The sequence below is a fragment of the Podarcis tiliguerta genome (genome assembly GCF_965153285.1).
Source record: "Podarcis tiliguerta genome assembly, chromosome: 14".
In the NCBI taxonomy this organism is placed as follows: Eukaryota; Metazoa; Chordata; class Lepidosauria; order Squamata; family Lacertidae; genus Podarcis; species Podarcis tiliguerta.
The window spans coordinates 12,598,892-12,613,844 of record NC_139547.1 but is presented as its reverse complement, the minus strand read 5'-3'; the positions used below and the strand labels follow the sequence as shown (position 1 = coordinate 12,613,844).

General features: G+C 46.8%; 1 protein-coding gene across 7 annotated transcripts in view; it reads left to right on the top strand.

Annotated features, from left to right (window-relative positions):
- Window positions 1-14,953, top strand: part of DMXL2 (Dmx like 2) — a 103,530-nt gene that overhangs the window by 85,180 nt on the left and 3,397 nt on the right. For all 7 annotated transcript variants that reach the window (XM_083411718.1, XM_083411715.1, XM_083411717.1 and 4 more), the window contains 8 exons: window positions 65-186; window positions 3,319-3,472; window positions 6,899-6,959; window positions 7,558-7,685; window positions 9,004-9,081; window positions 11,365-11,456; window positions 11,556-11,608; window positions 13,867-14,084. In XM_083411718.1, coding sequence (XP_083267844.1) covers window positions 65-186; window positions 3,319-3,472; window positions 6,899-6,959; window positions 7,558-7,685; window positions 9,004-9,081; window positions 11,365-11,456; window positions 11,556-11,608; window positions 13,867-14,084 — 906 coding nt within the window. The remainder of the gene's footprint in view (window positions 1-64; window positions 187-3,318; window positions 3,473-6,898; window positions 6,960-7,557; window positions 7,686-9,003; window positions 9,082-11,364; window positions 11,457-11,555; window positions 11,609-13,866; window positions 14,085-14,953) is intronic.

Below are 14,953 nucleotides of genomic sequence, written 5' to 3'. Positions count from 1 at the left end.
GTCTTTGTGCTTGCCGTAGGGCCCGGGCTTAAAGCGTCTCGCTTTTCTCTTTTGTGCTGTGCAGGCAAACATCAACGAGATAGTGTTAGCTTCTACGCATGATGTTCAGGAACTCGATGTCACAGCCCTGCTGGCCGCTCAGTCTTACATATGGATTGGAGAGGAGTTTGACCGAGAATCTAAAAGGTTGGCTATTCATGCCTTGCGGTTCTATTTAACTGGAGAGTTGAATGCATACCTCAAATATGCTTTTGTGTCTGATGCAGAAGTGGTAGCTGATGCAGAATGCATTGGCAAGACTGCATTATTCACAGAGGCTCTTTATGGACATCCTGGGGGTGGGGGGGACCTCTTGTGATGGCTCCGACCTGGTGGACCAGAGACCAGAGCCCTGCAGGATTTAACTTCCTTCCGCAGGGCCTGGCTTTCAACTTGAACTTAGCCTGATCTTTTATTCCCCTTCCTCCCCTCCCCTCCCCTTTTTATGAAGACTACCCGCTCTGGGATCCCACAGCTAATTCTCCCCTGGTCTCCTCGCTGGCCCAAATAGGATTAATTTAACCAGCTAGCCCTTGTGATCTTCTAACGTTTATTGGATGGATTCCCCCCCCTAAATTGATTTTTGAATTCTGAATTTATTGTTATTCACGTTTTATACTGTATTTTATGCTGTTTTTTGTTGCATCAATTAAGTGTTTTGAATTTTTTGTTAGCTGCTCTGAGCCCGGTTTTCTGAACCGGGAAGAGCGGGGTGAAAATAAATTATTAATGTTGTTGATGTTGTTGTTGCTGTTGTGTTCTGCATAACTTGAGAACGGACTGTATATACCGTATTTTTTGCTCTATATGACTCACTTTTTCCCTCCTAAAAAGTAAGGGGAAATGTGTGTTCGTCTTATGGAGCGAATGCAGGCTGCGCAGGCTATCCCAGAAGCTAGAACAGCAAGAGGTATCGCTGCTTTCACTGTGCAGTGATCCCTCTTGTTGTTCTGGCTTCTGAGATTCAGAATATTTTTTTTCTTGTTTTCCTCCTCCAAAAACTAGGTGCGTCTTATGGTCTGGTGCGTCTTATAGAGCGAAAAATACGATACTTTGATCTTGAATGAGCAGGCTTTCCATATGACCTTTGTCCCTCCACAGTCCTGATCTATAGGCCCAGCTACTCCTGATCTTTCATTTTCCTGATCAAAAGCAGTTGATGGGGTTAGGATTAGATAGGCACACAGACAATGTGTTTCTTCCGTATCTTGCCTGTATCCAGTATTTTATTTGGTTACAGGCAACTGCAGGTGTTCCTGGAAGAGACAGATTATCTAGTTCCGCTACAAATTGGGTTCACACACAATCAAATTGGCCTTGGTTGCCCTGTTGGATGGCCTTTATCATGAAAGGGACAGGAGGAGTACAACCCTGTTAGTTCTGCATGGTTTCTCAGTGGCTTTTGATACCATTGGACATGGGATGGGATGTGTACTAGAGGCACCGTATGACGGTGGTTCTGTGTCCAAAGATTAGCCTGGGTGAGTGTTCCTCGGACCCCTGGCACTTGTTCTATGGGATTCCTCAGCATATTATCCTTTCCCTAGTGCTATTTAACATTTATATGAAACCATTGGGAGCAGTCCTAAGGCATTTTGGAATAGCCACCAAGTACACTGATGGCATATGGGATGCGGGTGGTGCTGTGGGTTAAACCACGGAGCCTAGGACTTGCCGATCAGAAGGCCGGCGGTTCAAATCCCCGCGACGGGGTGAGCTCCCATTGCTCAGTCCCTGCTCCTGCCAACCTAGCAGTTCGAAAGCATGTCAAAGTACAAGTATATAAAGAGGTACTGCTCCGGCGAGAAGGTAAATGGCGTTTCCGTGCACTGCTCTGGTTCGCCAGTAGCGGCTTAGTCATGCTGGCCACATGACCTGGAAGCTGTACGCCGGCTCCCTCGGCCAGTAAAGCGAGATGAGCGCCGCAACCCCAGAGTCGGTCACGACTGTACCTAATGGTCAGGGTCCCTTTACCTTTACACTGATGGCACACAGCTCTACTTCATTGTAAGATCTGAATCGGGAGAGGTTCCAGATTGGTGTCTGCACGCTCAGGTCTCAGGTTCAATATCCAGCATCTCCAGTTAGCGGTGGAAATGTCCTTTGTCTGAAACCCTGGAAAACTGCTGTCAGTTAGTGTGGGTAATACAGAGCTATTGCACAAGTAAGCATCCTTGATTACTTCATACTGATAGTGGGAAGGAAGAAGCTTTCCAACACTACCTGCTGTCTTGCCTGTAGCGAACGATCAGCCCATGACAGTTGTTCTGCCTCCGCATCTCCCCGCTTCCAACCCCGACTCTGAATAAACGGTAGGATTGCCCTGCAGGTATACTGTCAGGAATGCGTATGGTTGCTCACAAAGTAAACAGCCAAGACTTGGACCTGCCTTTTACAGGTTTTATTGGTGCAAAACTATGTACAGTGCAGTCCAAAATCCATGTCTGCCTCAACCACTAGCAGATTGCGAGAGTGCTTTCTTCTGGTTTCCCCTCCTGCACAAAAGCCGGGGCAACCCCCCTCTCCTCTTCTTTTCCTTATGTTTAATTCCCTGTAGGGACGCGGGTGGCGCTGTGGGTTAAAGCCTCAGCACCTAGGGCTTGCCGATCGAAAGGTCGGCGGTTCGAATCCCCGCGGCGGGGTGCGCTCCCGTTGTTCGGTCCCAGCGTCTGCCAACCTAGCAGTTCGAAAGCACTCTCGGGTGCAAGTAGATAAATAGGGACCGCTTACTAGCGGGAAGGTAAACGGCGTTTCTGTGTGCGGCTCTGGCTTGCCAGAGCATCAATGTCACGCTGGCCACGTGACCCGGAAGTGTCTTCGGACAGCGCTGGCCTTCGGCCTCTTTGAATGAGATGGGCGCACAACCCTAGAGTCTGTCAAGACTGGCCCGTACGGGCAGGGGTACCTTTACCTTTACCTTTAATTCCCTGGCAAAAACTATGTGACGGAAGCGGCACGTCAGTCGCCCTTTCTGTTTCCTTGGGAGCAGTGTTGTGGCTCATCTCAGCCTGTGTGAGCCTTTGCTTCACCCCCCCCCCCTTTTCTCTCTTCCTCCGTTTCTCCGGAGACTTCGCCTTCACCAGTCTTTGACGAGGTGTTGCTGCTCAGCAAAGGGGGAGACTGCCTGTACAGTCCTGCCTCCCTCCCCAATCTTGATGGCAGTCCCCTGACATATACTGCATTATCCGTTGTGAAAAGCGTAGGTGCAGCCAGTGTCGCACCAACTTTCTCTTAAGACAAAGTAACTAGATCTTAATGCTCTGTTTTTCACCTTTTCAGTTCGGACGACCTCGACTTCCGTGGCTCCACCACGACGCTCACGCAGTCGAGCACGGCGTCCTTTGCGGTGGCTCAGATGCAGCCTGTCTCCTCTTCGTCAACTTCGTCTATGCCATGGTTGGGCAGCGGGCAAACAAGTACTGGAGCTGGCGTGGTAAGTGACTGTGTCTCCGTGTGGCTGTTCTAATCCGCCACACCACAGGTTTTCAAACAAGCCTGGGTTGCACTCATTGCAGCTCTAAGTTAAAGCCACTTTAAGAACGTGAGAAGAGGCTGCCGGGTCAGACTAGTGGCCAGTCTAGTCCAGCATCCTGTTCAGACAGTGGCTAATAATAATTATAATTAATAATAATAATAATAATAATAATAATTTATTATTTGTATCCCGTCCATCTGGCAGGGTTTCCCCAGCTACTCTGGGCTGCTTCCAACAAAGATTAAAAATACATCAAAATGTCACATATTAAAAACTTCCCTGAACAGGGCTGCCTTCAGATGTCTTCTAAATGTCAGGTATTTGTTTATCTCTTTGACATCTGATGGGAGGGCGTTCCACAGGGCGGGCGCCACTACTGAGAAGGCCCTTTGCCTGGTTCCCTGTAGCTTCACTTCTTGCAGTGAGGAAACTGCCAGAAGGCCCTCAGCGCTGGACCTCAGTGTCCGGGCAGAATGATAGGGGTGGAGACGCTCCTTCAGGTATACTGGGCCGAGGCCGTTTAGGGCTTTAAAGGTCAGCACCAATACTTTGAAGTGTGCTTGGAAATGTACTGGGAGCCAAGCAGGTTCCTGTGGGGAAACCCGCAAGCTGGACCCAAGCACAAGAGCCCTCCCTGCTCCCTGCATTCAGCCTCCAGCAGTGGAGGCAAAGCAATAGTCATCATGTCTAGCAACCATGTATAGCAAGCATTGTGGAACATTGCTGTGGCAAGACAGTACATAAGCAGGTAGGGACACAGGTGGCGCTGTGGTCTGAACCACTGAGCCTCTTGGGGTTGCCAATCGGAAGGTTGGCAGTTTGAATCCCCATGACAGGGTGAGCTCCCGTTGCTCTGTCCCAGCTCCTGCCAACCTAGCAGTTCAAAAGCACATCAAAATGCAAGTAGATAAATAGGTACCGCTCCTGCGGGAAGGTAAACGGTGTTTCCATGCGCTCTGGTTTCTGTCACGGTGTTCTGTTGCGCCAGAAGCAGTTTAGTCCTGCTGGCCACATGATCCAGAAAGCTGTCTGCAGACAAGCGCTGGCTCCCTCGGCCTAAAAGCGAGATGAGCGCTGCACCCCATAGTCGCCTTTGACTGGCCTTAACCATCCAGGGGTCCACACTGGGAGCCAATGTGGTGTAGTGGTTAAGAGCAGTAGTCACGTAATCTGGGGAACCGGGTTCGTGTCTCCGCTCCTCCACATGCAGCTGCTGGGTGACCTTGGGCCAGTCACACTTCTTTGAAGTCTCTCAGCCCCACTCACCTCACAGAGTGTTTGTTGTGGGGGAGGAAGGGAAAGGAGATTGTTAGCCGCTTTGAGACTCCTTAAAGGGAGTGAAAGGCGGGATATCAAATCCAAACTCTTCTTCTTCTTCTTCTTTACCTTTTTACTTACATATGCAGGTTGCTGATAAGTTGTTTGCACAATAGTAGTGCAATCTGCTGCCCAAGTTTTTCCACCGGATTTCTCTGTTGCTCAACAATTAAAACTCACTTGTCATGGACATCTGTCATGGATGCATTAGTTGAGATTCCTGCATTGCAGGGGGTTGGACTAGATGACCCTCTGTGCCCCTCCAGCTCTACAATTCTATTATTATATCTGTCTCCTAGTGTGCTAACAGACAGGGAGCTTTGGATACAGCCCTTTGTCGTCCCTGTCCCCCCTTAATTCCATAAAAGATATGAGATGGTGTAATGGCCACTAGATGGCAACACATGCCAAATTAATTGCAAGTTTTACCCCATCGTAAAGGATGTCCTGATCATAGAAAAACCATGCGCTGTTTAACTCCAGGATGCATAATGCAGTTTGCATTTTCTTTCACATAGCAGGATGTGCCAAGAATGTTTGGAGGTGGGAGAGTGTGCAGGATAAAATGACCAACATGTTCAAGTTTTTAATTTTATTTTATCTTTGCTGCTGAGAAGTTAGGGCCGACAAACCATGCTTTGTACAACCAGGGCACGAAGGCTGCTTTGAAATTGCTCCCTTTGTCAAAATAGCCATGTGCAGCAACTCAGCTCATGGATCAAGCTGCTTTCTTCACACCACTGCAAATGGTTGCCCCCCCCCCAACACACACACAGACATCTCTCCCCCCCCAAAAAAAAAACCCCAAAAAGATCTGAGGTGGCACGAATGTTTTTAAAGTTTTTAAAGTTTTTATTTATACTTTTCTGGTTTATACATTAATTTTACAATCATTTTAACACTTCCAAGTTTGACTTCCTCCCCCCTCTTTGTGCAGTTCCTTAAATTTATTTTTTAATATCTTCTGCATATCCAAATTCATTTAATTTGCTACCTTAAATATATACTCTTATGAAACTGCAGGTTATTACAATAATCCTGCCAATGTTTTTATCTGTTTGCAATTTACCGTATCTGTACATATTCAATATACCATTTCCATTCTTTTATAAAAAGTTTGTTATCTTGATTTCTTATTCTTCCGGTAAGTTTTGCCATTTCTGCATATTCCATAAGTTTTTTGTATCCATTCTTCCTCTGCTGGGACTTCTGCTTCTTTCCACTTTGGGGCGAGTAGCATTCTTGCTGCTGTAGTCGCATACATGAATAAGTTTCTATTCAGTTTAGGTAGTTCTGTCCCTATAATCCCACCCCCCAAAAAAACAACTTCTCGGTTTGTTTGTTTTTTACAAAGCTTATTTTGAACATCCTTTTCAATTCATTATATATCATTTCCAAGTAAGCTTTAACCTTACCACAAGACCACCACATATGAGAAAAAGAACCTTCTTCCTTTTTACATTTCTGAGGTGGCACAAATAAAACAGCTTTATCCACGTGATAAGCTCTCATGCATAAAGGGATGACTACATGGCGATAGCTGACATGTATGGTAGTTTTGAACCTGCAGCCATAACATGCAGAGACATACTGCCTCTGAGCTGAAATGTGAGATTTTGCTCTGATCCACTCAGATATAAATCGCACCAAGTTCACTGAGAGATGCTTCCAAATTAGTGTAGGGAGGTTTAGGACATCTGAATAGGAAAAGACACCAGAACCCACATACAGTGGTACCTCGGGTTAAGTACTTAATTCGTTCCGGAGGTCCGTTCTTAACCTGAAACTCTTCTTAACTTGAAGCACCACTTTAGCTAATGGGGCCTCTTGCTGCCGCTGTGCCACCAGAGCACGATTTCTGTTCTCATCCTGAAGCAAAGTTCTTTACCCAAGGTACTATTTCTGGGTTAGTGGAGTCTGTAACCTGAAGCGTATGTAACCTGAAGCGTCTGTAACCCGAAGCGTATGTAACCCGAGGTACCACTGTAATCTCTTACTCTTGAGTATTATTGTCCAGACTTGTAGAAAAAGTGGATTGATTATGGTTTCAATTTCTTTTGCATTTAGCTCATCAAGCGGAATTTGAATAACGTTAAGAGGATGACTTCCCATCCAGTCCATCAGTATTGTGAGTAATTTCTGTGCAGCAGTTCTAACTGCGGGAGAAATAACGGGGGGGGGGGGGGGAGAGAGAGAGAGAGAGAGAGAGAGAGAGAGAGAAATGTAATATGTTTGCAATTCCGTGGGAGCCTAACTAATCTGCAATTCCTGGCCCAGTACACAAACTGAGATGCAGCCATCTTTTGATTTCCTTCTCCCAGTCTTGCTGCGCAGTTCTCCCACCAAAAAAGGAATGCAGATGTTGTGCATGTGGGGGGGGGCAAAGTAGATAGAAAAATGTGTACATCATCGAAAGTAAGATACGGTATCTTTGTATTTTAGGGGAAATCACTTTCAAAACCATGCATATTGGGCAGATTTGTTTACCAAAAAACGCATTTGTTAGGAGAAATATGTGCAGAAATGCATATGAATTTTCCTGCTGACTTTAAAAAAACAATTTAGCAGATTGAAGATTGGGGATAAAAAGTTAGGAAGCAGGGAGAAAGTAGTTGGAGCAGATTTCATAGGAGCAGGAAATAGGGGTATAGTAATTGCGATCTATTGCATTTTCTTCTTTCCTTTAGTGAAGTGTTAACTTGGTCTCTTGTGGGTGTGTTTCTCAGACCTTACAGGAGCCCAGGATGGTAGCGTCCGGATGTTTGAATGGACAAGGCCACAACAGTTGGTGTGCTTCCGACAAGCAGGCAATGCACGGGTTACTAGATTGTATTTTAATTCTCAGGGCAATAAGGTGAGTGGTCCCATCTGTACTTCTGAATCAGCACTCAGGCTTCCTCTGGCCCATGCCTGATTACCTGGGATTAAGGCCTATTGAGCTCCATGGGGCTTAGTGCTTAGTAGGACTGGATTGTTTATTGTTCTGCAGATCCTTTCCTTAAAGGACAGTGTTCTGCGGTCATTAGAATAGGACCAGTCACACCAGTAGAGGTAAAAGATGTTGAATGGAAGAACCATAAGCACAGCAACAAGCTGTGTTAAGAGTTTGTTAACGAGCATTACTGAAACGTGCATGGCAAAACTTCGGTCACAAGCATTCTCTAAAAAAGAGAACGAGCACAAAATTGTGCTGACCACAGAGCTGTGATCAAAGGGAAATAGGGAGCTGCCTTCTGCAACCTCAGACCGCATGCCCATCTAGGGATGAGGCATCTGTGGCCATCCAAATGTCATTGGATGCTGGGAGTTGTAGTCTCAACAACACCTGAAGGGCCACAAGTGCCCCCATTTCTGGCCTAGAGTGATGGTTCCTGGTTTCTAATAAACTATCCCATCTAACAGCTGCAAAAAGTTGCCACTGGAATTTAAGAAAACGTTAAGTGCGTAGCTGTCGGGAGCAAGCCAGCAGTGAATCACACTGTGCAAGTTGGGGTTAACTCTTTATTAGCAAAAATATGATCTGCACAGACCGGCAGAGTGTCATTAGCACAGCAGCTCACCCCCGGTAGGTCTTGCCCCATGGATCAATTGCTGAGACTGAAGGCCCCTGCCTCCCCACATCTGCCTAAGTCCCCTCCTTTCCGGGGATTCCCCCAAACAATCAAGAGACTGCATCTGTGTGAAGCCAATGTCTCCTCTGCCCTTTTTATGCCTCTTCTGATTCTGGGAGACAAGTGGGGAGGGGGGCTTGTCGCAGTAGGACAGGGAGACACCTGTGACACTTCACAAATCTAAATCATCTCTGCCTGTTGGCCTCCCTCCTTTCCTGCTTCCACTTCCACCTCTGATTCTGAACTTCTCTCTGCCACAGACTCTCCCTGCTCACTAAGCCCTGTTCCCCTTCAGCTTCCAGCACCTCCTCCTCCCAGTCTTCTCCCTCTGACCACTCACTGCTGTCCTACCACCACTCCCCAGTCTCCGAGCCTTCTCCCCTTGGTGGTTTCCTAGCTGGTTCCTCCCACCATTCCTCTGCGTCCAACCACTCCAAGACAGTAGCCTGGAATAACAGTAGCAATATAGGCCCTGGTTACTGAAAAAATAGCTGCTCTTGACACCGTTTTCATAAAAGTCGTGAATTCTGTTATGAAATGAGTGGCGTCTGTCTCTTGCAGTGTGGTGTGGCTGATGGAGAGGGATTCTTAAGTATCTGGCAAGTAAACCAAACTGCAACTAATCCTAAACCTTATCTGGTAAGTAGATCAAGCCAAGTTTTTATTTTGAGTGACCTCATTTCTGGTCCCACTCCCCAAGTTTTAGGAAAACTCAAAGTAGGAAATCCAAGGAGTCAATTTGGTTGCAAGCTTCCAATTGGCCCTTCGGTGTACCGTCAGCAGTCTTCCCCAACCTAGTGGCCTCCAAATGTCTTGGATTATTTCATTCCTGACCGTCAACTGGGGCTGATGGAAGTTGCAAGTCCTGCAGTGCCTGGAGAGCAGCCTCTGTAAAGGGCAGTGTTAAATGCATGCAGATTTGAACTTGATTTTTGAACTCTGGTTCCCAGGAGGTGACATGGACCTTCCTAAGGGAATAGATTCAGGTAGGTAGCCATGTTGGTCTGATGCAGTTGAAATAGCCATAAAAAATATGTCCAGTAGCACCTTAGAGACCAACTAAGTTTGTTCTGGGTATAAGCTTTCGTGTGCATGCACACTTCTTCAGATGCGTATATATATTCTAGAGGACAAGGATCTATAGATCACGCTAAGGGTGGCCAAATTCTGTGTGACTGCCATAAAACTTAGGGAACAAGCTGTACTACCGAAATGATTAAGGTTTTAAATGACAACTTTAGGTTATATTTTAATGATGAAGATTTAATATATATTGTTAACTGCTGCTATATCTGAATTATCTCTGTTATACCCAACTGCAATTCAATGTATTCCTGTTGTGTTTTATGATTTTCCTGATATTGTAAGTGAGCTGGAACTGGCCTGTGACCGTAATAATAAAAATTCATATATATTTCTTCCCAAGGGAAGTCAGACAAAATGCAGAGGGAGATTTATCGTTCTGTGTTTAAAGATTGTTCTCAGTTGTGGGTGTGGGGAGGCGACTAATACCTTGGGATGCAGAGTGTAAATAATCTCCTATCCCTTTGTAATCAACACATACAGCCAGAGTGGTGTAATGGTTGGAGTGTTGGAATAACGCCCAAAGGACCAGGGTTCGAATCACCACCCGATCACTGGGTGACCTTGGGCCAGCCACTCACTCACTCTCAGCCTAACCTGCCTGACAGGGTTGTTGTTGTGAGAATAAAATGGAGACCAGGGGACCTCTGTACACCTCGAGCTCCTTAATGAAATGTTTCAATAAAAATAAGCATAGAGCAACTGTGTGGTTACACAAATAGAAAGGGGGAAGCCTTTTAGGGGGGTGCTCTTTGGAACACGCTCCCAAAGAAGCAACATTTGCAGTATCAGATCAAGACATTCGTCTTCGCCCAGGCGTTTATATTTATCTTATGGTGCCTCCTTGCTTCATAGGTTTTATAGTTTAAGTGTTCTGTTGCCCCTTAATTTTACTCTCCTAAGGAAGGATGCCAATTGTGATGTTTTATTCTGTTCTGTTTATATTGCTGTACATTGCCTTAGAATCCATCACAATGAACGGTGGTTTTCAAAGTGTTTCAAGCAAAGAAGCAAACCCATGTTTCTTGGGGTATGGCCCTGCCTGCACTAGATGGTTAACCATGGTTTGGTTTTTGAACTTTGCAAGGCACATGTCAGGGAACTGCCATCAGTGCCAGAGGGAGAGAGCAAAATCCAGAGGGATTCCGGAGAGCGTCCCGGGATTGGGAGAGGCAGCCCATCTTCTGGGGAAGAGAATCAGCATAGCACCAGTGGAGAAGGGGGGCAGATGGGGGAAGCGGCGAGGCGGTCCCATGACTCCTTGCCGGGGACCAGCGGGGAGAGTAGAGGTTCTCCACTGCCTACGCCCTCCTTGCGCAGAAGGCTTTCGCGCAGAGAGAGTAGGAGGAGACTAGGCGTCAAAGAGCTTCTTTGCTGGAAGAAGTTTAAGAAATGCCCACTGACGGATTCTGCCAGCGATTGAGACAGCCACGGGTGAGTGGCTGTCCGGACAGAAAAGGTTCACTCAGGCAACCCAGCCAGGTGTTTGCACCGGCTTACGCACGAGCAACCCCTAGAACCATTACAGCACAGGAAACCCTTAATTTATGAGTGCAATGTCCTTTTAAGACTTTCACATTTTCATTATTGTTTAATCATCTTCTCAGCAGTTGCAGAAAGAGAAATGGCAGTTATAAATGAGAGGGTTAATTGCTTGCTTAGTTCCATTTCCTGTTCGTTTTCAAGCTGCCATTACATTGTTAATCTGAAGCTATAACATTTGTGTTCCCGACATTTTGCTTGTGATGATGATGTCGCAGAACCCTCTGAAGTTGGCGCGAGCCCTTTCGTACCTCGTGGCTGATAGCATTTCTGTGTCTCTTCTGCTTTCTTTTTCAGAGCTGGCAGTGCCACAGCAAAACCACAAGTGACTTTGCATTCATTACCTCTTCGAGTCTAGTAGCCACCTCTGGGCAGTCCAGTGACAACAGGTCTGTCCAAAGGGCAAAAAAATGGGAGGAAGGAGTGATGGTACACTTGGAAAATAAGTAATACTTATTTTATTTTTGCGTGTCTTTTCTTCTTTCCAGAAATGTGTGTTTGTGGGACACCTTAGTGTCACCATCCAACAGCCTCATACATGGTAGGTTTATTGCAATACACCTTTGTATTAGCTCTGTGATGTGCAAGTGATTCATGATGCATTCCTGTATTCCTGGAAGTTGTGGTTAGGAGTCTTGCTTAGTCCTGCGGATGGTGGTGTGCACTTCCCTTTTGCTAGTGATCATGTGCAAGCTCATATTTTTGTTGGAGGTGCCCAGATGTTTGCCGCTGGCAGTCATGCCAGGTACAGCAGTGGAGGCTGGTCCATGAAGGCAAATGGGGCACTGCCCCACCAATCACAGCCTGCCCTCTACCAGCCACTGCTTGCCAGCTGTCATACCTACAGCCAATCACAGGACGGCTGTGCTTGTCTGGTTCTGGCTCCACCTACCATTTGGGATCACTGCCTTCTGCCCCACTAACCTCACGGGTGCCTGCCACCACTGAGGTACGGTCAACTCAGATACAAATTGCTGGTTTTAGACACTGATGCCCATGAGTGCTAGTCAACATGGCCAGTGGATGGGGAGGGTGGACCTTTTAAACTACTACGACTACTACTACAGTGGTACCTCGGGTTACAGACACTTCAGGTTACATACGCTTCAGGTTACAGACTCCGCTAACCAAGAAATAGTACCTCAGGTTAAGAACTTTGCTTCAGGATGAGAACAGAAATTGTGCGGTGGTGGCACAGCAGCAGGAGGAGGCCCCATTAGCTAAAGTGGTGCTTCAGGTTGAGAACAGTTTCGGGTTAAGAACGGACCTCCAGAACGAATTAAGTTCTTAACCCGAGGTACCACTGTACTTTTGTTGTTGTTTAGTCATTTAGTCATGTCCGACTCTTCGTGACCCCATGGACCAGAGCATGCCAGGCACTCCTGTCTTCCACTGCCTCCTGCAGTTTGGTCAAACTCATGTTAGTAGCTTTGAGAACAGTGTCCAACCATCCAGTCCTCTATCGTAGCAAGCTTCAACAGTGTAAATAAGTTTTGATGGATATAATAATGGAATACTGAATGGTTTAGTTTATGTAAGGGATTTATGTTATGCAAAATGAACCATAGAATGAGAAGAAGGGAATAATTGATATTTTAAGGTTGTTTAATTGAATATTCAAAAATGTGGTTTTTTATATATGTGTGTGTGTCTGTGTGTGTGTGTGTGTGAGAGAGAGAGAGAGAGAGAGAGAGAGAGAGAGAGAGAGAATCATTCGTAACAAGCCACACCACCTGCCCTTGCACCAAAGCCTGGAAATTAGAAAAGCATCCTTAGTTTTTCCAGACTTTGGCCAAGTCCAAGACAAAACATCACTAATAATAATAATAATAATAATAATAATAATAATAATAATAATAAATTATTTATATCCCACCCTCCCCGGCCGAAGTCGGGCTCAGGGTTGCTAACATCAAATAGATAACATTAGTATAAAATCAAACAATAATTAAATTACCTCCCAAAAACAGGTCAAAATCAAATTAAAGTCTAATTGGATGGCTTTCCGCGCTGCCAAGTATGCCTTGGTGAGGCATGGCCTCCATCGTGATAACCTGTGCTGGGGTAGAAAATGTGAAATGTTGCAAGGGAGGCCCAGATGTTTCAGGGGAAGGGCAGATACCAGGGGTCTAGGGAAATCAGGAAGTGATTGGCCACCAGCTTGTTTTCCCTTGCTACCCTCAACCTTGTCCAGCACTTATCTGATTCAGGCTTATACATTTTAGCAAGTCTACTCAGAGTTAAATACCATGGTGTAGTGGTTAAGAGTGGTAGACTTGTAATCTGGGGAACCAGGTTCGCTTCCCTGCTCCTCCACCTGCAGCTGCTGGGTTACCTTGGGCCAGTCACACTTCTCTGAAGTCTCTCAGCCTCACTCACCTCACAGGGTGTTTGTTGTGGGGGAGGAAGGGAAAGGGGAATGTTAGCCGCTTTGAGACTCCTTCGGGTAGTGATAAAGCGGGATATCAAATCCAAACTCTTTTCTTCTTCTACCATCGGCAAATCATTTTCAGGTAGTGGTGTATTGCTTGTTCTCAAGCAAAGCTAGCAGCGAGGATGCTTGCGGGAAGAGCGTTCCCCAGACTGTAGATGTCAGGAGTTCCCCCAAGGAAACCGGTCCCCTCCCTCTTGTTTCTTAGCAGTCCCTTTTTGACTTGGCTCCGTTTATCTTTGGCACTCACCTCTCCCCCCCCCCCCCCCGGCCAAGTTTGCTGTTGTAGGGAAGGACCAGCCTGGCTTGCATGAGGCTATAATAACCATTTACTTAAAACTTGCTTGGTTGTTTGTTTCCTCGCTCAGCCTTCACTTGTCACGATCACGGTGCCACCGTGTTACAGTACGCACCCAAGCACCAGCTGCTGATTTCGGGAGGCAGGAAAGGGCACATCTCCATCTTCGACATCCGGCAGAGGCAGGCCCTGCACACCTTCCAAGCCCACGACTCTTCGATCAAGGCGCTTGCCCTCGACTCTTCCGAAGAGTGCTTTTGCACGGGCTCCGCAGAAGGCAATGTGAAGGTAAGCGGAAGTTCAGGCGAACTTGTGGTCTGTAACCTCTGATAGGTAAAGGTAAAGGGACCCCTGACCATTAGGTCCAGTCGTGACCGACTCTGGGGTTGCTCATCTCGCTTTATTGGCCGAGGGAGCCGGCGTACAGCTTCCGGGTCATGTGGCCAGCATGACTAAGCCGCTTCTGGCGAACCAGAGCAGCACATGGAAATGCCGTTTACCTTCCCGCCGGAGTGGTACCTATTTGTCTGCTGGCACTTTGATGTGCTTTCAAACTGCTAGGTTGGCAGGAGCAGGGACCGAGAAACAGGAGCTCACCCCGTTGCGGGGATTCAAACCTCTGACCTTCTGATCATAGGGAGGTATATAAATTCAATAAATAAATACATGTGTTGGGAATGTTTAACCTGGAGAAGAGGGAATTGAGAAGTGGTGTGATAGCAACCTTCATATATGTGAAGGTACATGATGTTGCCAACTGTTTTTCCTACAGCTCTTGTCTACTTGCACTTTGACGTGCTTTCGAACTGCTAGGTTGGCAGGAGCAGGGACCGAGCAATGGGAGCTCACCCTGTCACGGGGATTCGAACCACCGACCTTCTGATTGGCAAGTCCTAGGCTCTGTGGTTTAACCCACAGCGCCACCCGCGTCCCTTGTAACCTCTGATACAGGCTGGCAAAAGACATTTGGTGTGCACCGCATAGAAAAATGGTGCAGGTGTTGTCCCGCTCTGCAAGGCTGACTGCTCCGCTCCTCAAAATTGAGGTGCATGCAGTGACTTCCATCCAACACATTCATCCGGATAGCTCTGTCGGTAGAGCATGAGACTCGTAATCTCAGGGTCGTGCGTTTGCGCCCCACACTAGGCAAAAAGATT